This window comes from Pleuronectes platessa, chromosome 19 (genome assembly GCF_947347685.1).
Source record: "Pleuronectes platessa chromosome 19, fPlePla1.1, whole genome shotgun sequence".
Taxonomy (NCBI): Eukaryota; Metazoa; Chordata; class Actinopteri; order Pleuronectiformes; family Pleuronectidae; genus Pleuronectes; species Pleuronectes platessa.
Genome location: NC_070644.1, coordinates 11,829,088 through 11,856,141, shown reverse-complemented (window position 1 = coordinate 11,856,141; position 27,054 = coordinate 11,829,088). Strand labels below are relative to the sequence as shown.

General features: G+C 43.9%; 1 protein-coding gene across 1 annotated transcript in view; it reads left to right on the top strand.

Annotated features, from left to right (window-relative positions):
* Positions 1-27,054, top strand: part of pappaa (pregnancy-associated plasma protein A, pappalysin 1a) — a 90,085-nt gene that overhangs the window by 2,008 nt on the left and 61,023 nt on the right. Inside the window, exons 3-8 of the mRNA XM_053447592.1 lie at positions 4,499-5,603; positions 14,666-14,811; positions 15,134-15,427; positions 15,736-15,928; positions 16,176-16,297; positions 23,031-23,532. Of these exons, the coding sequence (XP_053303567.1) occupies positions 4,499-5,603; positions 14,666-14,811; positions 15,134-15,427; positions 15,736-15,928; positions 16,176-16,297; positions 23,031-23,532 (2,362 nt within the window). The remainder of the gene's footprint in view (positions 1-4,498; positions 5,604-14,665; positions 14,812-15,133; positions 15,428-15,735; positions 15,929-16,175; positions 16,298-23,030; positions 23,533-27,054) is intronic.

Sequence of the window (27,054 nt, the reverse complement as noted above, 5' to 3'; positions counted from 1 at the left end):
TCCTGGCTAGGGGGCTTATTTGCGCATCGGCGGTGCGCTTTCGTGGCGTTACGCACACTCCACGCGTTCCTCCAAAGCGCAGACACTCGAGCGAAATCTTGGGTTTGTAATTAAAAAGGCACGGTCAAGATATTGAGGATGCTTCTCTGTCTGAGTGCGCAGAGGAGGGTGCACACACATACACACACACTTGGGTAGGTCCCCGCCTGCACAGATAGGGTTGACACTTAGCAGTTGTCATCTGTGCGCACTCCCCCTTTAGTCCTGCCAGATCTGCAGCCGTGTGTAAAAGGAGCACCAGAAACGTGCTAGGAACCGCTCTGCATCATTTATTTTTGACCAACAGCGCTTTTGTGCATTACAGTACTGGACAGCTTTTTCCTGTTGCTTTTCCTTGCCGATAGGGAGCGTTGCATACACAACTCACAGCCCGCCACGGTGCTACTTGTGCAGATGGCTGCTGCCTTTTGAACTGAACTGAACTGAACTGAATTGAACTCGGTCCTTCTCAGCCTCCTGTATGCCAGTCTGAACATTTGGGGACTTAACTCAACCATATGAGTACATTTACTAGCTCCTTTATTTTATATCTGTCTGGCCCTCTCAAAACAACTCCCCCCTCCTCCCATGCACACAAATAAATAATCACGTGTATGTGTGTGTGTGTTTGTCTGTGTCAAGTGTGTTTCAGTGTGTATGTGTGTATCAAGATACAGTACACTTTTAGGTAGCGCTAGCCAGTTGGCAGGGACATGTTCTGCAAGGCCAATCCCTTGTAAGACTCTCCAACTGGGGGAGAGGGGGGTGAGAGGGTCTGTTGTGACCTGAGTGACTCTTAGATTTCCAGCGGATGGACACAATAACAGGAACATCTGTACAGTATAATGCAATATAGTACAACAACAACACACCACATTGACCAAAGATGTGAAAAAACACCTCTCCAGCACAATGGGAACAGAAAATGAACCCGGCAGGCTTTATAATGCATGTACGTGGTATCAGATCGCTTTATTTTGTACAGGTGGTCTTGTTTTTCACACACACACACACACCTCTGGCTTCCTCCTACTAGCGATTTCCATTCATGTATAATCTTGTGTTTTCATTTTGAAGATTTGCTCCATGTGTGTTCACATCAGTGAGCCGGAGAGGGGTCCAAATGACAACACAAATGATGATCAAACAAATTCAGGGAAGCCATAATCTTTTTAAATCCAATTCGGGCCTATAAAAAAAATCCCAGAGACACCAAAAATGCTACATCCCCTTGTTTTGATCCCAGCACGGTGTTGTTTGCAGCAGATGTTTTTTTGTTTTTGACCATCCCTCTGTGGAAACACATTCAAGTAACGTCTGCAACCGCATGTGCAACTGGGAAGTCCGGGTACATTCATATAGTTAGAAATGCTAAATGGTATTTGCTTTTCTCATCTTAATGACCATTAATGGCACTTTACATACATGTGCAGCGCTTTCTCCATCACACATCAACGACACCGACAGCAATCAGGGACAATTTGGAGCTCAGCTCAATCTTTTATTCCTTGGAGAAGTAGAGCAGATTTGGATTTCCTCTCGTTGCCACTTTTCGGTTGAAATGAGGCTGTTCGACGATCAGTAGCTGTTATCAATGGCTCCATCAGATGATTGATGCCACCGTCATTAAATACGTCTGGATCCTCTTGTGTCTTGTGGAGAACACTACAGAACAGATTCCATGTGCTGTCAGTTCCAGTTGACAGTGACAGTAACAGTCCATGTGGTCAGAATTGATCCCAGGTTTAAAAGTGCACACAAAACACACACACACACACACACACACACACACACACACACACACACACACACACACACACACACACACACACACACACACACAAACACACACACACCCAGTAAGAACATCGAGTTCTGTCTCCAAATGTTATGCAAACTTTCAGTGCCCTATTAGCCCCTGTATCCGGGTCATGTTGGGCCGTCCTGCATCAAAGGAAGAGGAAAATAATTCAGAGGAATGGAGGCTCTCTTCCATGACCTGCTGGGGACAATTATAAGCAGACGTTGGCAGATAATCGCTGTGATAACAGATATATCTCGGTGCTGTTATCCAGTGTCGTGATGAACACAAAACTTTTTTTCAAAAACAAGACCCCTTGTCCCCCAATTACATTCATGCATTGAGCTCCTTACATTACGCCGGGTATCTGGAAAAGTGTTGAATACCCCCACACATCCGGATTAATATCCTTTCATTTAATTGGAATATCTGAGAGTGACAGTGACACCACCACTGTGCACGTTACAGTGCAGCAAAACAAGTGGTGTTACTTCATCTGACACTCATCATGTTATAAGCTCGTTGGTTGATCGTTCATGACTCATTGAACGAGCATTCCGCTGAATCAAATCAGAGTGAAACTTGACGTCCAGGTCAAAAGTTTAAAGCCAAGTGTTTGAGAGTGGTCTGGTGTCATTTTTATAATCAATATCCTTGTTATGTTCCTCAGGTTCTTTTACCTGTTTTTTAATATCAGCGGAATTTTCCATTGTCTGCTCGGGGGGGGGGGGGGGGCAGTGGTCACTTTCGTATGACTATGAAAAGTGCCTTTCTTTGACCTTTCAGAGCCAGAGCAGCTCAAAAGTAAACGGAGTCTTCAGTGTTCCCTTCCTCCCTGCTTTGTATCAAGTCCGTGTGACATTTTTCTTTGTCTGTGCATGTGTATTTTCTTTTCTACCTTTTCCTTTTTTCCTGAGCGTGTTTTTCTTGGAAGAAGACAAATGGCAAGTGTGAGGAGGGTTACCGTTGAACCTGACAAGAACAGCTCTCCACTGTAGTGTGCGCATGCAGATCCCTTTCGTGTGCGTGTTTGTTTATGTTCCTGAGTGGACACAAATGTGTTTCAATTTGCCTGTGTGTCTGCAGGGGTGTGTATGCATATCTGTATTAGTGCGTGCACACGTGTGTGGGTGTGTTTGTATGAGCCCGAGCAGTCGCAGTGCAGGGTCTGGAAAAGTGTAGTGTGTTAGATTAATTGAGCATGGCAGAATTATGACAGCTGTTTACACTAGGAGCCCTATGAGCATTTTAGCACACCTTTTAGCCTTGAGTGCATTAGCTGACAGATGGAAGGCTTTTTCCTTCCAGTGTAGTGGAAAGCCTGAAAACGTCATCCACCAAAAGTCTGACCTTGATGCTGAACCCAACCCTCCCTCTTTGAACATTAGTCCATTGAAATACCAAGTTAATGAATGCATACTGGAGTGTTCATCTAATTAGAAACAGGTCAAAGTTAGCAAGATGTCCATGCAGCCGCCATTAGCCAGCCCCTTAGTGCAGGCTTAGGAAGCCTAATCGATGGGGAACAAAGGCATCTGAAGTGGACAAGTACATTGAGGCAGAGATGTGACCATCACTATGATAATCAGCTTATCATTTCAGGCCTAGCTGAAGGTAGCAGAGATGAATTAAAAAGGGCATTTGCAGACATTTAATGCAGATGACAGGAGCCACTGTAAAGGACACTCGTATACCTGCGTTATATGAGCTGCATGTTCAGGTCACGGACTGAGTGCCTCTTAGCGGATAGATATAAGTGCCAGAGAGTCCGATCCAAATATTAACAAATCCCAGGGATGTATTCTTGTGACACGAGTCCAGCTCTCACCCTGCGAGCATCGAGACGTCCACATGCTGAGACGGACTACGTGACGCATGTCACAGTGCTCTGAACCTTTGCACCCTTTAACTGGGCGGTGGATTAATGCAGCGCAGTCACGAAATATATGAACAAACACACACATGCACACGCACAGACGTGAAGTTGTGTGCCTGCACATGTACCTCAACAAGCGCTAAACAAACAAACAGTTAGCATTCAGAGATCCCCTAAGAAGTGAAAACACATTACCATGCTGAAGCCGACATGCAGGGTCCAAGTGAAACAGGAAAAAGGTGTTTTGGTGCCTCTACAAAAACAAGGCTGGAGCAGAAAAAACTAACCTTCTCTGGCTACCCTACTGGCAAGGGACATTTGCTAGAGTAACTTTAAATGCACTCAGTGTTCACAAAAAGCCTATACCAAGATATTTCCATGGGGTCTCCCTTAGCTAAACATGCACTTCAACCCAATTTCCAGGACAACATTCCCTTAGATAGAACAAAATGGTATCCTATTAATGCATTTCTTGCTCTCTAACCCCTACTATATTTTCAGACTCCCTCTTAAAATCCATTATGTAAAGTGGCCAAATTGTATGCCATAAAAACTGGGATAGTGGGCAATGAATATGCACAATTAGCATTAAGGATTACATGCATGTGACATGTGCAGACTTCAAAAACAATCTTGTATGGAAGATGTGGATGGAAAAGGTTCATTCTCTTATACTGGTCACTGTTTTTTTGTAATTTCTGTAAATGTTCTGATATGTTCATATTCACATCTGTATCCATGGCCTGCACATGTTAATCTACTTCGTTTCCTTCTCTCTGCAGGCCTGTACGACAAATGTTTCTATGCCTCCAGTGACCGTGGATGGCTGCTTGGCATCAAGGCAGTCAGTGAACAGGGGAACCGTGACCCCCGCTTCTTCTTCTCCCTTAAGACTGACCGTGCCCATAAAGTGACCTCCATCCACTCCAATGCTCGCTACATACCCAACCAGTGGGCACATGTGGCAGTCACGTATGACTGCGTATACATGAAGCTCTTCGTCAATGGCGCCCAAGTGGCTGTCAGTCGGGAGCAATCGGGCGATGTCTTTAGCCATTTGACCAAAAAGTGCAAAGTCCTGATGATCGGGGGGAATGCACTCAATCATAACTACAGGGGAGCAGTGGAAAGGGTGGGTCTGTGGAGGCAAGCCCGGGGGCAGAGGCAGATTATCAGAGATATGCAGGGCCACGACGACCTACAAAATCTACCTCAGCTGGTCATCCGAGAAACATTTGATCACCCGGGCCGAAAATGGCTGACTGTAAAAGACGGTAGCTTTCCTCAGCCTGAGCAAGGAGGTGTAGCCCGATTAGGGCTTCTGAGTGGCAGCAGAGTTGGAGCTGCCGAAGGATTATTGGACATAACGCTGGATCCTCCAACTTGTGGTCAAACTGTTTGCGACAATGTTGAGGTCATCAAAAACTACAACCACCTTTGGACATTCCGTCGGCCCAAGAAAGTGCGATATCGTGTCATAAATGTATGGGACGATGCACGTCTGAAGCCGACCGTATCTGACCACCAGATCAGCCTGCAGCACCAGCAGCTAAACGATGCCTTTAGCCCCTACAACATCACCTGGGAGCTCAGCATTCACAATGTGACCAACTCCTCCCTTCGCAACCGGCTGATTCTAGCTAACTGTGATATCAGCAAAGTTGGCGATGATATGTGTGACCCAGAATGCAGCCATCCGCTGACAGGGTATGATGCCGGTGACTGCATGTCGGTGCACCGGAGCCGTTGCCCTGAGTACAAACAGGGGAATGGCGTATGTGACCCCGAATGTAACTGGGAAAACTTCCTGTATGACCTCGGCGACTGCTGTAATCCCAACGTGACAGATGTGACCAAGACATGCTTTAACCGCTCCTCTCCACACAAGTAAGAACCTTTCTTTCATTTGTTTAGCATGTTACCATAAAAAAAAGCTTTAAGTGTTTGTAAATTTCCCTGCTTTATATGATACATTATCTTGGTTGACATTACTGCATAATTTAGGTAAACTAAACCCACATTATGGACTCACTGGCCTGGAGTAAATCAAACAACACATCTTTCCATACATGTGTCCCTGAAGAGAGGTTTTGAAGTCTAGTCCTACTGTTTCCTGACCATTTCTGGCTGAGGCTGAGTGTAACTTAACTCCCTGCCTGTGTGGCCTGGGAAATCCTCTGGGGGCAGCTAGTCCAATCTAGCCTTGGCCTGGTTCAATCAGTGTTCCACACATAAGCAGTGTAAAACCAAATGCAAACGGGGAGACTTTCCTGGTAGCAAATACAATGGCCAGATTGCTAATTTCGAGTCAATTTTTCAGCATCTCTCTCCAACTTTTTCTTTTCTAGGTCTCCTATGTCCAATGGTCCTTAGTAAGCTAGCTTGATTGGAGAAGGGAGTTTGTTTGGAAAGAGTGACACTCTAAACAGAGTGTAAGGGCAATTAGAGGTCAAAATCCAATACGGCTTTAGCTTGTAGCAATGGAAATTATTTCAAAGACATACCTCTCTTTCCAGGAAACCACTGACAGACACGTTTCCTGGGGAGGAAGGTATGGGTCCACAAAAACGAGGTGGACTGAAAGAAATTCCCAGTAAAAACATTGAGAGTTCACTTTACTTGCATGTGAGCACCAGTATCAGAGAATCTCCTAGGTGGACTCTACATTAAGCGAGGTATTATGTGGTTTGATAGAGCTACTTAAGGATAATACAGAGGTCCTCATGAATGCATGCAAACTCTTGTTTTTTGTGGTAATCTTATTGTGGCTTGTAGATGATGAGTAAGAGCTGGCAAGAAGAATAAATCTCTGGAACTTGCTGTAATATGGTTCATGCCAGACCTCCAATAGCAGGATTGTTTGTTTCTTGGTACACTGAAACCCAACACAGTAGACTCAGACATTTTTGCGGACGACGCAGGGGGTATTTAGGGTTATGGCAGAGAAAGAGGCAAAAATGTCAGAAATTCGTTTGTTTGCCAGCGTTTCCTGCCACTGTCACGCGGGGACAAGCGAACGTGAGGAAAACTTGGTAGGCCTGGTGTGTGGGATTGTTTGGGTCTCTCTGATAGCATGAGTCTAGGAAACGAGGCTGTTTTCAATCATAGTTACGCTGGAAGCACAGTCTGTCTGGCACTGTCCTTTTGTTTAAAATGACCGCTAAATAGCTAAATAATGACATCTGATTAACAACATCAGTTGGGGGAACGCAGGTGGGATTGCCGTTGCTTCCATCTCTCAATTCCCACTTAGTCATCATTAGAAGCTCATTCATCAAGTGGCGGGCAAACAACTCCATTCAGACATCAGCTATTGGAAGAAAACGCATTGCCGCTGCAATGTTCAAATTTCCCTATGGGCATTTGAAATAAGGGCTTGTGAAAGGAAGGATACCAGCAAAGAGACGAGCAGAAAGAGGACAAGAGAATTCAAAAAATAGATATAATCTCCTCAAGTGGTTGCTTATTTTGCTTTGATTATGGTATGTCCAGGGAGACTCGCAGAGAGCGGAACTACAAACATTTTGACATTCCTCCTTAATTATGGAATTCTGCATGAACAATGCACTGTGTATGTAGAGGAACAATAGTTTTAAGGTCCTGCATTTATTTTCGCAGCGTTTGCGCCTGTTACCACTTACGCTGAGTGTGTTTAAAAAAAAAGAAGAAAAACTGGCTAGCACAGAACACAGGCAGACTCTGGGGTCCTGCAACAGTCTTTCCTCTGAAAATACCATTGTTAATTACCCCGCGTCTCTCCCTTCACATGTCTTTGAGGGAAATATTCACCTCAACCGAGGAGGCTATGTTTTCACCCCTTTCCGTTTGTTTGTTTGTGAGCAAGATTACGCATAAATTACCAAACCAATTACCACGAAACTTGGTGGAAAGATGTGGTGTGGGTCGGGAATTAACCCATTAAATTTTGGTGCTGATCTGGATCAAGGGGCGCATCCAGGTCCTTTCTTAAATCCTTATTTTTACATTGTGAGACAGGGTCTGATATTTATGATTGCTGGACCTTGTTTATTGTGTTTTCACAGTTATTGGTCGTATCTGATGTTGTCTGACAGAAAGAGGGATTTAAGGACTTCTGAAATTGTCGCTGTGATTCATATAGCGTGAAATTAACAGTATCTTTGCAGAAAGCCAATGTGAGATGATTAAGTGTGTGTATTCCTGTCCATCAACGATCAAGGTAATGTCTTCATAACTGGAATGAGGATCAATTCAATAATATCAAAACTCATCACAGTCAGATTAAATTTTTCCTAAAATTGGAATGCTTTGCTCCCAATTTGAGGCAGGATGGATTTATTAAATTGGAAAGGCGGATATTAGGACCATCTCAGTCTCAATGTGTTTTGGGGAAATGAAGTTCTGGCCTGGCTTTGTCAGGGGCTAATAGGTCATCCATTTCCCCTTGGCCTCTGTGTCTCTCCCCCCTCTTGAGTCAATACCTCTCAACGTGGCAGGTTAATGGACGGACCACCCTTTCTCTTTCCCTCACTCCCTCTCCCTGCTGTATTCTAGCTCAGAGCGAGGAGCTAATTTCCAGGGCCCTTGACTTGGGTGTTTTACAATTGGTCGTCTAAACCTTAAGCCCCCCGTCCCATAAAACATAATTGAGTGCTTGGGCGTAAATACCAGGACTTTGCACTTCCCCTTTAACGTCATAGCACACGTATAAGCACCTGTTGTTGAGGTTTCGCCTGTGCTGTCGTGGGTGCTGATCGAAGACCTTCTGCGTCGATATGGGACTGCAGGAGGGGATTTTACTCGGGACTCCACAGCAGGCAGAGGAGTCGCATCTGGTGGTCTTTTGAAAGTATGACACACAGGGGAATTGGGTTGGTAATCACATGGCGAGGTAATTGTGGTTCAGGAGTCAAGGAGGGCCCTGATGAAGAGGTTCGCAAATCTGCCAGGACAGAGAGTGTTCTCCCAGATAGCAAATGGGAGAGGTGGGGGGGTGGGCTTTGGATCATCCCTTCGCCCGCTCCATATGCCTCTAAATCCTGCTTTCTCACCGACCAGAGCAGTCACGGCAGGGTCTCTGGTATCTGAGCATTGACACAGATCTCATGCATGTGTCATCCGTGCAAGGGGGGGGCAAAAAAATAATCAGAGTAAGTTGGAAGGTTAAAGAAGAGAGAGCAAGTATAGTAATAAAGGCGGAGATGAATGATGGCTTTAGGGGCTGTGGTGCCGACGGACTCGATGACAGGGAAGCCGAGGGCCCCCCTCCAATTTTAAGTGTTCTTGGCCGTGAGGCCGTCACTGCCATGCCAGCTTACCCCAGTTTTCACACTACGCTGCCCCACACATATGTATAAAAGGCAAATGTATGGGCTTATATGAATTATATATGGGTGTAAATGGATGAAGTCATAATTCCCTATTTATGACGTGTCAGAAACAAAAGGATTAACACAGCGGTTCGGGCCTCCTCACACTCTCCTGGATCTCCCTGCAACATAGATGTCCTGCAGTGGCGCTTTCAGTATTTGAAGCTGGATTGCCTGCGCTCATCTTACCTTTCTAGAAGCTCAGTTTCTCACTCTCTCTTTCTCTTTCCTAGTGACTTCTTTTCCCATGACAAGTGCTTTGGTTACATGCATGGAAAATCCTGTCCTTCCCAAGTGGCTCATCTTTGCTGAAAAAAAAAAAAAAACTATGATGAGAGGCAAGAGCGGGAACCAGGGGCTATGGGATGGAGAAATAGTTGAGGGGTTTGAGAGACGAAGAACACTGGGGGCGGGGAAAGCAGGGTATGAGGTTAATGGAGGGGACGTTTGAGTAAGACGTGCAGGGACAGTTAGAAAAGGCCCAAATTGCTCTGTGTAAACCCCCCCCGTCACAATGATGTCAGTGGAGACCAGCTTCTGACAGTGGCGGCAAACCCAAGCCTTCACCAATGTCATCATTGGAAAGTAGCAGTGTAACGGTACACAAAATATCATGGGTCGCTACGTGAGATCACAGTTCTTTGTGTAACATACAGGGAAAACAAGAATAACAAAACATTAAACTGCTTATTTTTTGAAGAAAAGTTTAAACAGACCGTGCATGTGATTCTTAAAGTCTGGGATACTGCTGCAGCTGGCTACTAAAAAAAGAAATGATTACCAGTATGGCTGTTGCTTTTTAAAACACCAATGGCATTTATTAATAGTGTGGATACGTGGTTGGACTGGGTTCGGAAACAAGTCTTTTGAAATGGGGTTCGGGTCAGGTTCGGTTATGTTAGCTGGGTTTTCTGTTTGAATTTTTACACTGCACGTGCCCGTAATTAAGTAAAACCTCAGACTTGGGTGGGGTTCGGACTCAAAACACAGATTGCCTGTTGGGTTCAGGTCAGGCTCAGTAAGTTTTTTCTCGGGCGGGCACTCGCACATTTGTTATTGCTTTGGCCTGTTTTGAATTGTTAGCGAGAGAGATGCTTAAATGTCATGGGGCGCTGGGTTTCCACTGCGGTGGAGACTCGGAGTTTCCAATTGGGGCACACCGCTGCACCCCCGTAGGGCAAAAATCACACATGTATGCACAAGCTTGTTTTTGCTCCTACAGTCCCCCTGTACATCGATGCAGCGTGCGATGCACATTGTGTTTCTGTAACAGAGCCAAGTGCATTAGAATAATTGAACTCGAGATCAGTTAGGTGTTGACCCTACAACCGAACTGCTGCTCTTATTCACCGCTGACTCGATCACTTCAGTATTAAACCCCCCTGACACATTCCCCTCCTCACGCATGTCCGAAAACTCTGGACAAATATTTTCTGAGGAAATAATGAAATTCCTGAAATTATTAGGAAGAGGGACCTTATATCATCTGCTCCCTCTGTGTCCTTAAACCTGGCCCCGGTCAGTGCCCTCAGTTGCTCCCGCGCTCGTCTGAAAAAAGAATTCGCTACACTGAACCTTTTATTCCAATACTGTATATTTAACTGTCTGTTTTGAGGGAACACTGTGTTTTCACTGAGCCGCTGCTTGTCCAACTTGTAATTTGAGGAAGGGGACTCGTCCAACAAAGGTAGTAGAAATGTTAAGACGCATTTCGTGTTGCTGCATATGAAATGTGCATTTGGCGGTAACATTAGTCGGCCCGTCGCAGTGGGAGAATCATCTCAGTTGGGTAAATTCCACACGAGCGCTGCCAGACACCAGCCTTACTGCCTTTAAATCAACTCGTTTAGGCTACGCTGAACATACACTATGAGACAGATTGGCTTTACACTCAAATTTCAATATTTTATGCCGACACTTGCTTTTCAAACTATTACCAGAGAAAGGAAAGAGAGCACACTGGGCGCAGCTGGTCATATTTTAAAAGCGTGTTTAATGCATTAAAAAAAGTAGAATGAAGTAGATTTTGCAGGTCTGATAAAGTCTGGACTCCCAATAAAATGGTCTATTGATCTAAAAGAATAAGTGATCTAGTGAAATAACAGAAGCGGTAAATGAAATTTCATAAACACTGGCCTATAAAGAGACTAGTTTGAGTTTCAAGCATTCAAACGCATCAAATACTCACAATATGTCAAATTTGATTCCCCTGTAGTTTGAGATTCTGTTTTTGCTGTTATTGCCTTTGTTGTCGCATTAATCATGAATTTAATTTGTATTTTTATAGAACAGTGTCAGTTTAAGACTATTAGGCACCGTAGAGATATTTTACCTTCTGGCCAGTGGTGTACAAGCTTGTCCACAAAAGAAATTAAATGAATTCTTCCCAGTGGAATTCTCCTCCACCTTGTCACGTTACAACAGCGCATGACGTAGAGTAAATATACTTCATTTTGACTCAGCGGTGGAGTGGAAGAATAAATATAAATAGCACACTCGCTTTTATCCTTATATTTACCCGAGTTCCCTTAAGTGGGACAAATGTTTTCTTCAAAAACAGACAAAGCCTGACATTTAGTCTTAGAAAACGATGACCCAGAAAATGAAATTACGTCAATGTTGTTAAAGGTTGGACTGATAAAAAGGATGAAAACATTGTGCAGACATGAGCCCTTATTGTCTATGTTCCATTGAACGGAAACATTTAGAACATTGCATCTTTAAAAAACATGCAATACACACAGATACAACCAATCTGCCTCATTTATGTATATTTCCTAATAGCACATAAACACTATCTGTTCTCTATCTCATGTTGACATTCCTTTATTTTACCTGTGTGTTTATCACATGGTTGCTTTTCACCATTCATGCCCAAGTCTGTGCATGATTGCAAAACAGGACTCATTATTACAATATTTTAATATGATGTGTAGATGGACACCATTCACAAAAAAGTGCCAATAGCCTGCAGTTTATTTGTTATGGTCAGAGAATCCCGTGTAATGCTTTATAAGTTAGTGCCGTTTAACACAGAGAAATCACGAGTGTACTCCTTTTTTCTTTTTGCGAGGAAACTTAATCTTAAAACTTAATGCACTTATAATCTTATGATCCAAGCACATCCAAAAATATTAGGCGAGCAAGTGGGTCACAGAAACTAGGTCAAAACATCCAAAGAGGATCTAATTTGTGATAGTAAGGCCAATGTCATGTTTTGTTTCTGATAAACTCCTGTTTTCCGTATCCATCGTGCGTCTTATACCCAAAGCCTCGGAAAGCCAGAGGAAATGAATAAACTGTCACGTCAGCACATGCAACAGATTATCGACTCCTCCGAGAGATGGCTGCAGCTCGGCTGAAGCCGTTTGCCAGGACCACCAGCCAGGCTCATGGAGAAACCTTGTTTGATGTGTTCATATAAAATGAATGACAGTTTCACTGCTGGGAAGATATCTCATTGTGTTGAATGATTGCAGTCATTACAGCTGCCGTTAGTGATTCCAGAGCCGAGACAAAGCCTAGAGTCATGGGTGGGGAGGCCTCAGAATACCGGAACGACTCACTGAAAAATCAAGCTGACTTGGACGGTGGATCTGAAAAAATAAAGCTAAAAAGACGATTTACAGTACGGAGCAAGCAAACCTGTGCCAAGACTGATTGGCCGCTGTACATCAGATACACACGCACAGAGAAATGCTCTGCAAACTACTCATGTTAAAAACAATATCCATTCTCTGAAGAAGGAATATTTGATACAAAACAGTAACTGAATAAAGACCACCCCCAAATAATACTTATTTTGAGCTACCCCCAAACACTAAATTAATCAAATAAAAAATCCCTGCATCTATCCCCTTAATTGAATCCACCCCAAAAGTGAATCTGTTCTTCCTCAGCCAATACCCCACCCTAGCCTCACGTTTCAAGGAAATCGGCTTTTGCGAAATCCTGCAAACAGACAGACAAGCAAGAACGAAAGCATGACCTTGGTGAAGGCAATAAAGGAACAAACACAAAACAGAATTAGTTTAATATTTAATTGATGCTAAAAACCTTCTCATGCAGCATAAAACAGTATTGAGTACATTCAGACCTAATGTGAATATTATAATATGTAATATCAAATATCATAAATGCATATAAAATACCCGAGCAGGAGTTTATTCCACACATGAAATGAAAAGAGTAATTTTATTTTACGGTGCAGCTTGTGACATGTGACAATATTGAAATGTCCCAAACTCTCACCACTAAAGCAAATTTATTCCCAGCAGCACTTGTTTGGTCCTGGTGTTGCTTGTGGTGACATCTTTAACTGTTTGTCGAAATCAAGAGTTACTATGCTCAAGAGAACCGAGGCAAAGTAACTTGCTGGTTATTGCGTGATTCATTGTCCTCCGACATAAAACATCCGGCATCGCTATGCAGACAAAAACATTGTGGCTTAGCTTAAAGTGTCGAAAACAAATGGGAACCCAACCCAAAGAGCATTACACGTCCATAGCTGCATATTTAGGGTATTGAACTGATTACATGCCTCCGCACCGAGGCAACAACATCTCGGCTGTAATCTTCCTCGCTGTTGAACAAGCGAGCAGGAACCGCAGTGAAAATGAACGGAGTGGGAAGGGATGATTTAATGGGTTAAAATTGTTAACAGAAAAACCATTATAAAAGTTCTTTAAGCGCCATTTATAACTGGTGCACGGCGGCTGAGCCAGAGCTTCTAGCCACAACATTATCAAAACAATCTGTTGGTTGTGTCCAAATGAATGTAGTTTTGAGATATTCACGCTACAAGATGGTTAGTGGTGAAGTCAACCTTGATGCTCGTCTCCAAAATAAGTATTCATCATCTTTGGCAGAACAAGGGGAGAACAATGGAGTATTATGGAATATTGGAGCCACGTTGAAGACGAAAGAATCTGAGATTACGAGAATAAAGTCGTAATTGAGAAGAAACTTTTAATACCATGAGAATAAAGTCGTAATATTTGAGAAAGTATTCGCAATTTTTACGAGAGTAAGGAGAAAAACTCCACTCCTGGATCCAAGATGTTGAGCCAATCCCATTATGAAACTATGAAACCAGTTTAGATATCACGCAGATGGAACCAAACATTTCCTCCTCCACAAAAGAGGCCAATTCCTTCAAGTCTGTTCTTCTTTCTTTCTTAAAGCCTCTTTTCAAAGTCCGGATATCTTGATGATGTGGTGCTGATGTGACAGAAGATAAAGTATGACTAACTCGTTATTCTGCATCTGTGCAGAGAATCTGTGCGAAAGGAGTGTCCAGTTAAACACCGGAGACTTTGTCCCGAGACAGGTCATGTCTGAAAACAACTAAAGAGTAGTTTCAACCTTTGCTCTTCATTCTGTTGGTTTAACAACTATACCATTACAATTTGAATACATGCAACAAGAACTTACACCTGAGCCCCGTTTTATTGAGCACCACCACATATGTTCCTTTTTGGCTGGAAGCACTGTTTCTATCTGCTAAACTTTGTGAAATGTGCATTCAATAGACTGTCTCTATCCTGTATGTAGAGCGATTACCTCAGTGTGAAATTCTTTCTTTCTCTCTTTACTTTCCAGGGCCTATTTGGATGTGAAAGAGCTGAAAGACATTCTGCATTTGGACGGCTCGACTCACCTGAACGTCTTCTTTGCCAATTCCTCTGATGAAGATCTGGCGGGGGTTGCCACTTGGCCGTGGGACAAAGAAGCCCTCACACATTTAGGTAGGAGACAGATAGAAGCACAGACGTACAAGCATGCACCTGCATAATCTTAAACACATGCACACATCCTCTCAGGTTGTTGATTTTGAGTAATAACAGTTCAAGCCCCAAGCAGTTGCTGTCTTCATCGCGGTTCTAACAAGGAAGGAGGTGATAATGAGGCTGAGGAGACCATGAATAATGCATTGTCTGAATCCTACCCCAGTTCCAAAAGTTACTTCACACGGCAGTCGGAATGGGCATCCGGGTTGCGTGAACTCATCGGAGTGTTTGCGATGTTTAAAATGTCCGTGGTTGTCTCTTTCCCTATGTCTCTCGCCAGGTGGGATTGTGCTGAATCCGTCGTTCTACGGCACCTTTGGCCACACCGACACGATGGTCCACGAGATCGGTCACAGCCTCGGCCTTTACCACGTGTTCCGAGGCATATCGGAGACCGAGTCGTGCAACGATGCGTGCCTGGAGACCGAGCCCTCGATGGAAACCGGGGATCTGTGCGCCGACACCAACCCCACGCCCAAGTACAAGGGTTGCCACGATCCCGAGCCGGGCAACGAAACCTGCGGCTGTCGTCACTTCACCCACACGCCGTTCAACAACTACATGAGTTATGCAGGTGAGACGGGGCCTCCGCACGTGTTTCGCTGCTTCTCCTGGGCAAATTGTTGCAGTTGATACCTCTCACATGCACAGAACAGACAGAGGAATGTGTTGGGTCTGTGTGCACACCGAGACAAGTGAGGAATTTAGCCGGGACCTTTCATGTGAAAAAACATAGTGGGAGGCACATCCGCTAATGTCACTCCTTTTGTGCGACTGTTTTGATGCCAGAGTTGATTGTAATAACGCGACCGGACTGGTGGAATAATTTAATTCCCATTTCCTTGTCCTGTCACATCTCATCTCGCCCTCCTCCACCTGCAGACGATGCCTGCACGGACTCCTTCACACTGAACCAGGTGGCCAGAATGCACTGCTACCTGGACCTCATCTACCAGACCTGGCAACCCTCATCGAAACCCCCTCCCGTGCCAATGCCGCCACAGGTGGTCGGGCAGCATCATAACTCCATCAACCTGGAATGGTTTCCACCGATATCCGGACACTTTTACGACAGGTGAAATAAGATGGCAAAGAGACACTGGTGTGCACGGTGATATATAGAGTGCAAGTTGCTATAATGATCGTGTAATATAACTTTAAATGAGTTGTTTTACGGTCTTAAACCGTAAGATGAGCCAGGGAGTGATCTGAAACCTTTGCCGCATAATTTCAATTACTGCAACCATTTTTATACACGTGTAAGTGACATGTGTTTGGCCTGTATCTAAGTTGGTTGTTGTGCTTGTGTGTTGGTTTCCTAGAGAAGTGGGATCAGTGTGTGATAAGTGCACTGAGGGGAGAGTTCTGCTGCAGTACGCCTCCAACTCCTCATCGCCACGGCCGTGCGCACCATCTGGTCACTGGTCCCCGCGAGAAGCTGAAGGTACACTGCACAGTTACATGGTACACAAACAGGTTGTTAGGTTGCAATGGCGTCCAACAAGTTGTACAGTTCTTTGGCAAATGAAGTTGCAAATACTGTGCCCTCCTTTATTCTTGGCTGTGTACCAAATGTCAGTCTTACGTCAGTATCTTAATTGCAAAAAGCTGTTTCTACTTAAAGCAAATCCATTGCAAAAGCCACATCCACCTTTTCATCGGCGGTTTACCAAACGATAACACGATTTGAGGTTTCGCTCTTTGTGCATCGGGAGCATTGACTCAGAAAATCCACAAAGATTTCGGCTGACTGACTCAACCCAGAAACATGCAAATGACTCACTGGTTTGTGACACTTGGGCCGTGGGACAACACGGGCGGATCGCGGAGGTCGCTTCCCAGTGGATGGTGCTGTGTGGTATCGCAATTCCCATACGAGGGCTCGGGCCCAAGACGAGGTTTAAGATCACGTCTTAGCTGTAATTCCCCATTTAGCCCAACTCTCACTTGATTTGAGTGCAATGAATTTCCGAAATTAGTCGGATTTGTCCTATTCTCGTCCTGTTTGTAAAACCATATTAGAACATGCTATACTGGGACAAGCATCCGGGATGAGGTAATTATGTTACCAAAGTAGTTGTTTTTCTGAACTGTGTTGCTCTGATCACTCTGTGGTTCTGGCAACGGCAGCTTCAGGAATACTCTGGGATTCTGGAAATTATGCAGAAAAAGCTATTTGTGCATGCTGTTGTTCTCCCATATTATTGGCTTTCCAATAAACTCAGACACTTGAAAAAGTACGGAGATCTGTAAAGGACTAACATGGCCTGAAGTGAGGACAGATTCTGGAAATTAGGATTTATATCGACACATGCAGGTGTAAACGAATTGACAAATGTAAGCAGTGAACCAGTACGTAAATTACTAAGTGCCTTATTTTTTATGCTGAAATAACCACATGTCTCAGGAATATTTAAATTTTGAATCTCTAAGTGATTACAACCTTTAAATTGTCTCAAAAAAATGATATTCTTTCCTACCTTGTCCTACTTTCCAGATTTCTATTTGACCTCAAAGTGTAGAATCAGTGGTCATACACGTCCGTGCATTTCCTGCAATTCATGCAACCATTTGAAGACTTCCTGTAAACCCTAGCACAGGATTTAATAACTAATAAGTATGTGTACACTCAGCATGCAGCGCAGCATATCTGAGACCGTGGAACCCGCACATCACTGTAAGGTCATGTAGCGAGTCCGACCAAAGTCTATTATCCACACATTATCCCACGTTTAAATCTGAAAAGCTGATAGGCCTTTCATTGTTTTGGCCCTTAGGCTCTGGAACCATCTTCCTCCATATATCCGATCAACTAAATCTGTCAGCTGCTTCAGGCAGCGACCAAACTCGTTTTTATAGAGCAATCTCTGATTTGTGTGGGAATGTCGTATATTGAGGTGGTACACTGACGTCTATTTAACCATGTAGCTGTTTATTATGTGGAATCGAACATCTGCATCTGTATTTCCTGCTGTGTGAACCATGCAATACATTATTAAATAATGAGTGTTTATACGAAGGAAATTATAACGATAATTCCTGCAATAACAAGCAAGACACATTTTACATGAAATACCTGTTTAAACCAAGTCAACTAATATTACTAGTACTTCAACTATATATATATAAAATCATCAATGATCACATAATCATTTAACAATAAACAAAACATTTTTTTTATCTGACTCAGCTGATAATCAAAGATATGTATTTCTAGTTTGGAAAGGCCCCCTTTCAATCAAACTTAAAAATAGTGCACTTTTGGTAAAACCACCATCTTTCCGCTGACGAGTGTGATAATAAGTTGATAGAAATCCAGATACGGCCTTATTACGTTAATCTATTTTGTCTGTTACCATGAAACTAAATGTCAAAACAAATGGGTAAAAACACCAAAAACCCAGTTACAGTAAATTAGATATGACTCAACAGCATTAATAATAACAATGAAATATCACTTTGCCAAAGAGTCGAATTTGTCTCTGTCTCTGGTTCTGTCGCTTTGAGTCTGAGTGTTTTTCTCCCTGCGTGTGTGCACGTGTGTGTGTGTGTGTGTGTGGACGCTCTATGGATTCTGAAAGCACTCAACCTTGCTCTCACAGTGTGTGTGTGTGTGTGTGTGTGTGTGTGTGTGTGTGTGTGTGTGTGTGTGTGTGTGTGTATGTGTGCGCGCTTATGTGTGTGTACCAAAGGCAAGTCTGGGCTTGTCTAACACGCTGTGTGTGTAAACTGTACTCTATTTTCCCTCTTGGAAGGGGTCCCTGCTTGTGGCTGCTCCCCGTTCCCTGTTAACTCGGCCTGGGCCAGCTTCTCACTGGATACCACAGCTGCCGGTTCCTGCTGTGATTGTGCATATGTGTCTCACAGTTTCTAATTTCCAAAAGACATTCTGGCAAACGTCTGCCCCGAGGATTTTTGTAAACTGAAGTATTGGCGTATTAACTATTGGAATAACATCCTTATATTGTGGAGGAGAAAAAAGGAAAGCATTAGTGTGACCGTGGATGTGTGTCTACATCAACATCCATGCATATGTACGGCACCTGTTACTGAAGGACTCGCCGGTTGTGTCCTCACACTACTTGACTGGGAAACACTGCCGTGGTCGGAGAGAGCCAAAGTACTTCTCATAAATCTTTACTACTGTATGCCCTGGAGAAATATAGCAAGGGGGGGAGGGGGGGGGGGGGGGGCAAGAATGAGAAAAGGGGCAAAAACACACATGGATATGGATTCAGGGAGAGGGGGTAAGAAAGGTTGGGAGGGGTGGAAACCACCCAAGATAGTTAAGAGAACTGCATGTAGTTAGTGACATTCACAAGGGAGGATCCTGAGTTGATTGAAAACAGCAGTGTGCGTGAATGGAAGTGAAAGTTCCAGGATGTATATGCTCACTAGCAGATGTGTGTGGGACTGTGTGGGACTGTGTGTGTGTGTGTGTGTGTGTGTTTGTGTGTGTGTGTGTGTGTGTGTGTGTGTGTGTGTGTGTGTGTGTGTGTGTGTGTGTGTGTGTGTGTGTGTGTGTGTGTGTGTGTCTGTGTCTGTGTGTGTGTAGCCCTGTTATTTTGTGAGTGGACATGGAGGTGCACTCACAAAATAACGCCCTTATTGTGCATTTGCAACGTAAGGAACGCACACAAACTGTTTTCCAGTGGGTAAATATCTATGGATTTACTCGATAAGTCTCAACAGCAAACATCTGTGTGTTTGTACAAGCACAGGTCCAAGACATTATTAGAATCCTTCTTGAAATAAATATATGATGGATTATGGGATAGGAACAAGGAAAATCATAATCCATTAGGGGAAAAAAAACATTCATTATGAAATGATTAAGAACATGGTAACGTAATATGGATATTTGGCCCTTCCTGACACATTGATGGGATCCCTTTGTTTAATATACTGTGTCAGATTGTTGTATCCCGCAACTGTTTTTTTTTCTGAAAATACCCAGAAATGCGAAAAAGAGAGTTTTAGCGTCTTTCCCACCAAGTTCAAGCAAAGTGCATGGACCCTGTTTGACAAAATGACCTAATGTCTGCTGTAGCTGAGTGAATATTTATTTAACTATAACATTTACACCCCTCATGAACATTTAACTTTACAACGCACGGAGAAAAAAGGCACAAAACCCCCTTCAGGAAACCCGCTCCCCTCTGCCCTCGCTCGGCAGTAACATTACCCGCCAAGTCAAATACTGTGGACTTGATTATTGATTTATTATTGCCATCATCTGGTAAACGTAGGTTCACTCAAATAAACATAATCTGTTTTGCCGCTCATGGTTTTCCTTGGCTCCCTTAACCTGTTCATAACGGCGTCGTGTTCGCTCCTTCATTGAACAACTCTGTAGGGATGTGTACATGTGAAGCACTTGTTTCATCTGGTCCATGCGTTTAAGGTGAAACACAAATGATACGACAGATTAACCTCTGAGGTGCCGCGAATGCAACGCGATGTGACAACGATTCCCAAGCTGCATAGTGTCTGTTGCCTTCATGAAGTGGATCTGTGAAGTGCCTCCCTGTGTGTGTGTGTGTGTGTGTGTGCCGGGGCAAAAAGGGGGCTGGATGGGGGTAGACGTCGGCCTTCTGAGCGAGGAAGTGTGTAACAGTGTTTGACAGTGACTCACCAACGGCGAGAGAGAAAGCTAGAGACTTCCTAGAAAGCATCAGCCGTGCATGCCTGGACACGTCCCTGTGTGTTTATCCATCCACCTAATATGGAGGATTATTATTGGATAAGGGACAGGCGTCTGCAACTCCTCAGTTTTCGTCTGATTTCCGTAATGCGTGTCAAACTTGGATCGCTGACTTCAGAGCAGATCAGTGTCTTTTGCTCCACTTGTGCATTAAAAGGAACACGTGTAGTTGCGGTTCCTGATTGTGGAAGTCCCGCTCAACTTTTACCACATCAACTAGAAAGATGCTGCTTATTGTACTGTTATAAACTGCTATGAGCTGTTGTGGAATCTGCTAAACTTTTTAAACTCATGTAGCCACAACATGAAACTGGACACATCCCTGGTGGTTAGCTCGTTTTTATTGATTTACTTCATTTTATTCAAGCGACACGACGCCAGAAGCAGAGCTCAACCACTGTTAAGATGACCTGGTGATGTGACACTAAACTAAACACAGCCTCTACCATCCACTCTGTGATTATTCCAAGAATCTTCAGAATCTCAAATAGGAGAAAAGTCTTTATTTGTAATTGAATCAGATACATTTTTCTCCATATATTGTCTTTTACACGCCACACACGTCGAGGTCCACACCTGATATTCCATAGTTCAGATGTAATCATGTACTCATCCCCCAAATTACAATGAATCGTAACCTTATCTCATTTGGCCAGACCTCTATCATGGCCCCGATATGGACCTGATGCTGAAGAGCTTAGAGAACACAGACACTCCGGCTCGTGTTGAACTCAGAGACGATTAGACTGCAGCTCGGCTTATTTTATTTTGCTTGCTTCCCCAATAATGGTTGTTTTTGTCGACAGGCGAATGGGATCATCTTATAATAAACAGAGAATGAATGGCTCGTATTGAAAGCTCAGGTTTGGATGGTTCAGTCACCCAGAGTCCCCCCCCCTCCCCTCTGAAGGGGATTATAGGTCAAACACCTCAGAGCTTTTTCTGCAGTAGTGAGTAGCTGATATAAAATTGTTGTGAGTTCTGTGAAATTGATTATGTGGAGTATTTTGTCACAGTGAATCTAGATTACCTGTTAACCAGATAATTCCATAGTAGTTCTTGTTTTCACACATTGTGTCTTTGCCAGTCGTCGCTACATCTTTGCAGGTTTCAGATAAATTCCCTTTGCCTCAGGTTACGCGGTGGATGACACCCCTATTCTGCCTCCTCTTAAATCTCCGACCGCATCGGCAACAGCGCCAGAGCAGGAGTGTGGGCCCATCATAACAGCTGACATTACAAAATATTTTCAGTGGCTACGGCAGCTTTTCCTTGCAAACTCAATGAAAACGTACCCGTAAAGCCAGGACTGCATGAGCTGAGCAAAAAAAAAAAAAAAAGCCAAGCTCTTGGAGTATCTCGGTTCATTCTCTCCCTGCCTCCCCTCTCCTCCCCGTCTTTCTCTCTGCCCCCTTTTTTCTCTCTTTTTCTTTATTTCACCTCCACTCTGGCCACACACACACTTACAGTACAATAATAAATGTGTTGAGATAATGTGGCTTGGAAACCATATTCAGTCCTCACTTGATTAAACACTGGAATTTTGCATGGTGCCCAGAAATGAGGTTAGCAAATGGCTTCGTTGGTTGCCAGCTTGGAAATGCACAAAAGGAAATCGAGGGAGAACATAGTGTCTGCCTCTCGCTGGCTTCTAAAAGTGCTTGATGAATGTGAGTGTACGTCACTTGGGATAATGCGAGTTAGCTGTGTGTGGACTCCAAATATGGCTGGAGTGTGACTGTTAGTGGTTGTAATGACTGGCTGAAGTGAGAACCCTGCGCTGGGCCCCTCTCAGAAGGTACACACCTCAGCTCTGCCTTTCCTCTGCACATGGACTCACAATGAACTCTCAGTTTCACCTCTACCTTAAAGCCGCAAGAAATGCAGATGCATTAAAATGACCATCGATGCAAACTCCTTCTGTCAGCACTCGTAAAAACAGGACTTTTCTGCATTCAATTTAACAACCTTTCATGTGTTTGTAGGAAATTAAAATGCTTGCTCTCAGTATTGTGTCTGATTTCTATTTCGTGTCATGCTGTTGTATCGCCATGGAGGTGACGTTAACACCCTGGTCTGTCTGTTGGGCGGTTTGTTTATTTGTTTGTAAGCAAAATTATGCAAAACCAGGGGACAAATTATAACAAAACTTGGTGGAATTTTGATGCAGATCTGGATCAGGAGGCAGGTCCAGGAATTATTTTTCACTTTCTTTGATATTGCATGATACGCTTTTTCAACATTTTCACTTTTTTCCCAGGGAATTATTCATGGCTCTTTGATTTTTTAAATCAGGCAGATTCCACTAACTGGTATCAATGAGAGTGTGACATTTGATGCAGCTTGATTGAACTGAAGGAGACTGCTGGATCATGTGACTCTACTGAGTGCCCTTCTTGTTTGAAGTGTCTTTGTTGTGACTGCATGTTGTGTGTGTGACACTGTGCATCCTTTGTGTGATCATATCCCACAGGCCCTCCGGATGTGGAGCAGGCTTGTGAGCCGAGTGTACGCACCTGGAGCCCCAATGCGGGGATCGAGCAAGGCGTCGTCGGCCTGTCCGAGTGCCCTCTCCAGGGCTGCATGCTTCAGCTGGAGTTCCCTCACCCACTGGTGCCAGACTCTCTCACCGTGTGGGTCACCTTCTTCAGCCCCGACGAAACGGCGCTGCCAGCCATCCACAACACCTTGCTGTTGACCGTCAGCGGGAACAACATCTCCTTGGGCCCCAGCAACGTCTTCTGCGACTCGCCGCTGACGTTGAAGCTGGACATCGAGGAGGAGGTGTACGGGGTACAGTTCTTCACCATGGAGCAGCATCTGGAGATTGACGCCACCCTCCTGGCCTCTAAGCCAAACTGCATACTTTGCAGAAACTGCCAACCGCTGCGCTACCGCCTGCTGCGCCAGCCGCCCTTCACCCACGCACCACATGGTCTGATGCTGAATGGGCCTACCCGCCGATTTACAGACAGGTGAGTGATGCGGTAGGTGAACGTCAATCCTGACTTATTGACGGCGCCAGCAGCATGCATTCAACTCACCAGGCTCTTCCTGATATTTCTGTCAACTGTAAGTCTGTTCTTTGTCAGTTTTTCCTAACATTCGCCCCCCCAGCATAGAAAGGAGGCCATGCAATGGTTCGGACATGCTTTGGCTGGAAACAATGGTTTTTACCCCGTTTATTTTAGTCATCTAAAATTGCTGAGTGGTTACCTCTTAGCTTCCTGCTTGAGTGTGATGTAATTAGGGGTTTTAGGCACACCAGTTAGAAGGTGTTTATTTATCTGTGGAAACTATCCACAAAAATATGTTTTTGTAATATCAGATATCCTTTTCAATACCCCTAGGAGCACTCGCAGGCCTCCACTGCTTCTGCAGTTTCAAATCTGCTGCCCAACATTTGTTTCCTATGTCACAGGTCAATCGCTGCTCACATTTGTTTTTTCCCATGTTCCATGAAGCAAGGGCAAACAGATGGCTTGTTGAAGGTATTATCTGCACACTGTGGTGAGAGTTTAGTGCTTTGCTTTCATGGAATGTGCTGACTCGATAAAGATTGTGCTATACATGGCACTGCTGCGTGTTATGCCATCTCACTATCGTGCTGTCAGCGAGGTTCACATGAGAAGGAAAGTGCTTGATAAGAGGCGAAAGGGTGAGTATGCATGTTATGCTAGATGGAGTGATGATACTTAAGTTCCATAAAGTGTCTGTACACAACTTCTTGGTTGAATGACGGTGTCTGTGGAAAGCTGTCTCCAGTGGGGATGTATTTATTCGGGGGGTTTGGCACACTTCAGTGATTACTGATGTACTGTAGGTAGTTTTACTGCTGTGGTATATTTCACTAGCTGTGGTCGCATTCCAGTGGTGGTGGTCAGTGGCACTGGCTGCCTATTTTCTGTTGTGAGAGCATATGGGATCTTGTCTCTGTTGGATGGTCAGAGGAGTTTTATAGCACGGATGTGTGTTCCAGCCATCAACTCTTTAACGGATTCAAATAAAGAATAAGTGTACAAAAACATATATAGCAATATTTTTCATTTACAACAGTTTTGGGAGAAAAAAACATCAAATTGTCAAGTTTCAAAAGCTGAAGGAAGAAGTTAAACCATACAACCGAGATAGAACATTAATGAGATTGTCTGAACTTTTTGTGAAGTGTTACTTTTGATTACATCTTGATTATTGATCAATACTTGGATACTGGCTATATATTGAGTTAGCTTGTTTTTATATCATAGCCAGCTAACGCTTATTTCCATTATTGGCCGATCTGCCCGTTGATTTGTGATTTGAAGAACGAAGAGTCAGACATGTGCTAGATGTTATATTCTTTGATGTGACTGTGATGAGTCATTATAGCCTCGGGCTAAGATAATGCTTCATCACACCCACTGTCTCACAAACAAACATAGCCTTTGACATGGTGAAATGAAGAGCAAAGTTCACCCAGATGTTTTGGCATGCCACAAATCCAATGTTAAGTGCTTTGTTTGATGGTGGAGGTCCAGCTGCTGAAGTGCTTTTGTTGACCACACAGTATGATGCTTCTTCTTCTTACAGCCTGTTCCCATTGGGCTGAATAGAACGATGAAGGTGTCGATGAGGGGGGTAAAGGACCTCCCACTGTCAGGCCACTGGCCTTCACCTAAACAGGGGCATGCCAAGTCAAGATGAACATCTGACATCTTGACTCCTTTGGCTCCATCCATGGATGGTGGTTTGTTTGGAATGGCTCAGGGCTGGGAGGTCAGGGTGACAGGGTAAATTATGGCGGGGAGTAAAAAGGGTGATGTGAAGAGGAGACGCTGGGGTGGAAGGTTGGACTAGTTGGGGGTAAATCATTGCGAGGGTCGAGGGGCAATAGGTTAGGACTAGAACATTAGGGGGTTGAGAAAGTATGAAGGGAGAAGCTTGGAAGGTTGGGGTAGCTTGATCCCCTCCCGCTGAGGCACCCGAGCCCATGGGCTAATCCTCTTCCTGGGGTGGGTTTCAGAGCTGTCATTCAGTCAAAGGCTATCTCAGGGCTGACCTGAAAAGACATCTCAGCCAACACAGAGAGAGGACAGCTCCCCCAGCATCAACACTACCCCACACCCCCTCTGTTACTGGACTCTGTGCTGGTTCTTCCACATTATACCCTCCATCCATCCCCTCAACCCCCCTATTGACAAGTCTGCTGCTGCTTGAGAACACAGATAAACTTAATAGACTTTTCAAAATAAGGAACAAGTTTTGCCTATTTTTATATTTTTTATGTTTCACACTTGTTGTAAAACAGCACTGCTCACAATTGCGAGTACTTGGGAGGCATAGTCTTTATTTCGGTCACTTTGTGGTAACCCTAACCCTAAGAATTAGTGTATTTCGGGCTAACTGAACAAAACAACTATGTAATAATAATAACAATAAATTCTAGCCTTTCAATGTAGTTGTATGACAGATCGTACAAAGTACTTATTTTCAGGTAACCTTGGTTTAATGCTTTCCTGTTACAATGCTGGGTCATTGGCAATGTCAATAGTATTAAACCGTATTAATTCTAAATATGATATTAGTAGTTTAACTTTAAGTGCCATTAAAAAATCTACATTTTAAATTAAGTATTGTGGTTTTGGCATCCCTTTTTATTTCCCCATAAAGTTTAATTTCCTCTCATCAGTTACTGATTTTACTTCTTTTCGGGTAATTTCTTTTTTCTTCAGGCCAACTTGTCCCTTACACCTCTGCTTCTTTATACGAAATGAGTCCTGTGCAATCCTCCCAATTCATGACATCCACACAGAATGGATGTATTATATATTTACATAACTTAACATAACATAGAGGCCTTCATATAGCCCTCTTTAAATGCACTTGCCTGTCTAAACTTCTATTTTGTAGGTGTAAAAGCGATAGCAGCGAAACCTCAAATGCTTGTCAGCTGCCTCCCTGACAAAAGGAGTATTGCACTGTTTGTTGTTCTTGCAGGCTCAATCTAAGAGTTTTCCCCAACTTTCGGAAATTTATCTGCTTTTCTCATCTGGTGTTGCTCAGCCAAGAACAACAAGCAGCTACAGAACGGAAACACATCCATATGCATGCTCACACATACGCCTAGTGCACACACAAGTGAAGGCAGGAACACACACACACACACACACACACACACAGATGAGCACCGACGCACAGTAACGCTCTTCTTGGTCTCAGTAGCACATACTTTCGCGCATGTTTCCGTGTGTAATCACCTGGTACTATCAAAACACCTTTGAAAGGCATATTACGGGGCCTGGTGGCTGGCTTTGAGCGCGAGCCAAGATAAAACCTTGATTCCTACAGCGGTCTTAACAAGGATGCACCAATTATGAAATATTATCACGTGACAAGAGTTAGGGTTTGTTCCATATCAGAACAGTTACATATCTTATAAAATCAGTCACATATGAAAGTGTGGTCTTATGAATTCCGGTTGTCTGGCACAAGTTTCCATCCCATATACTCGTGTCTCA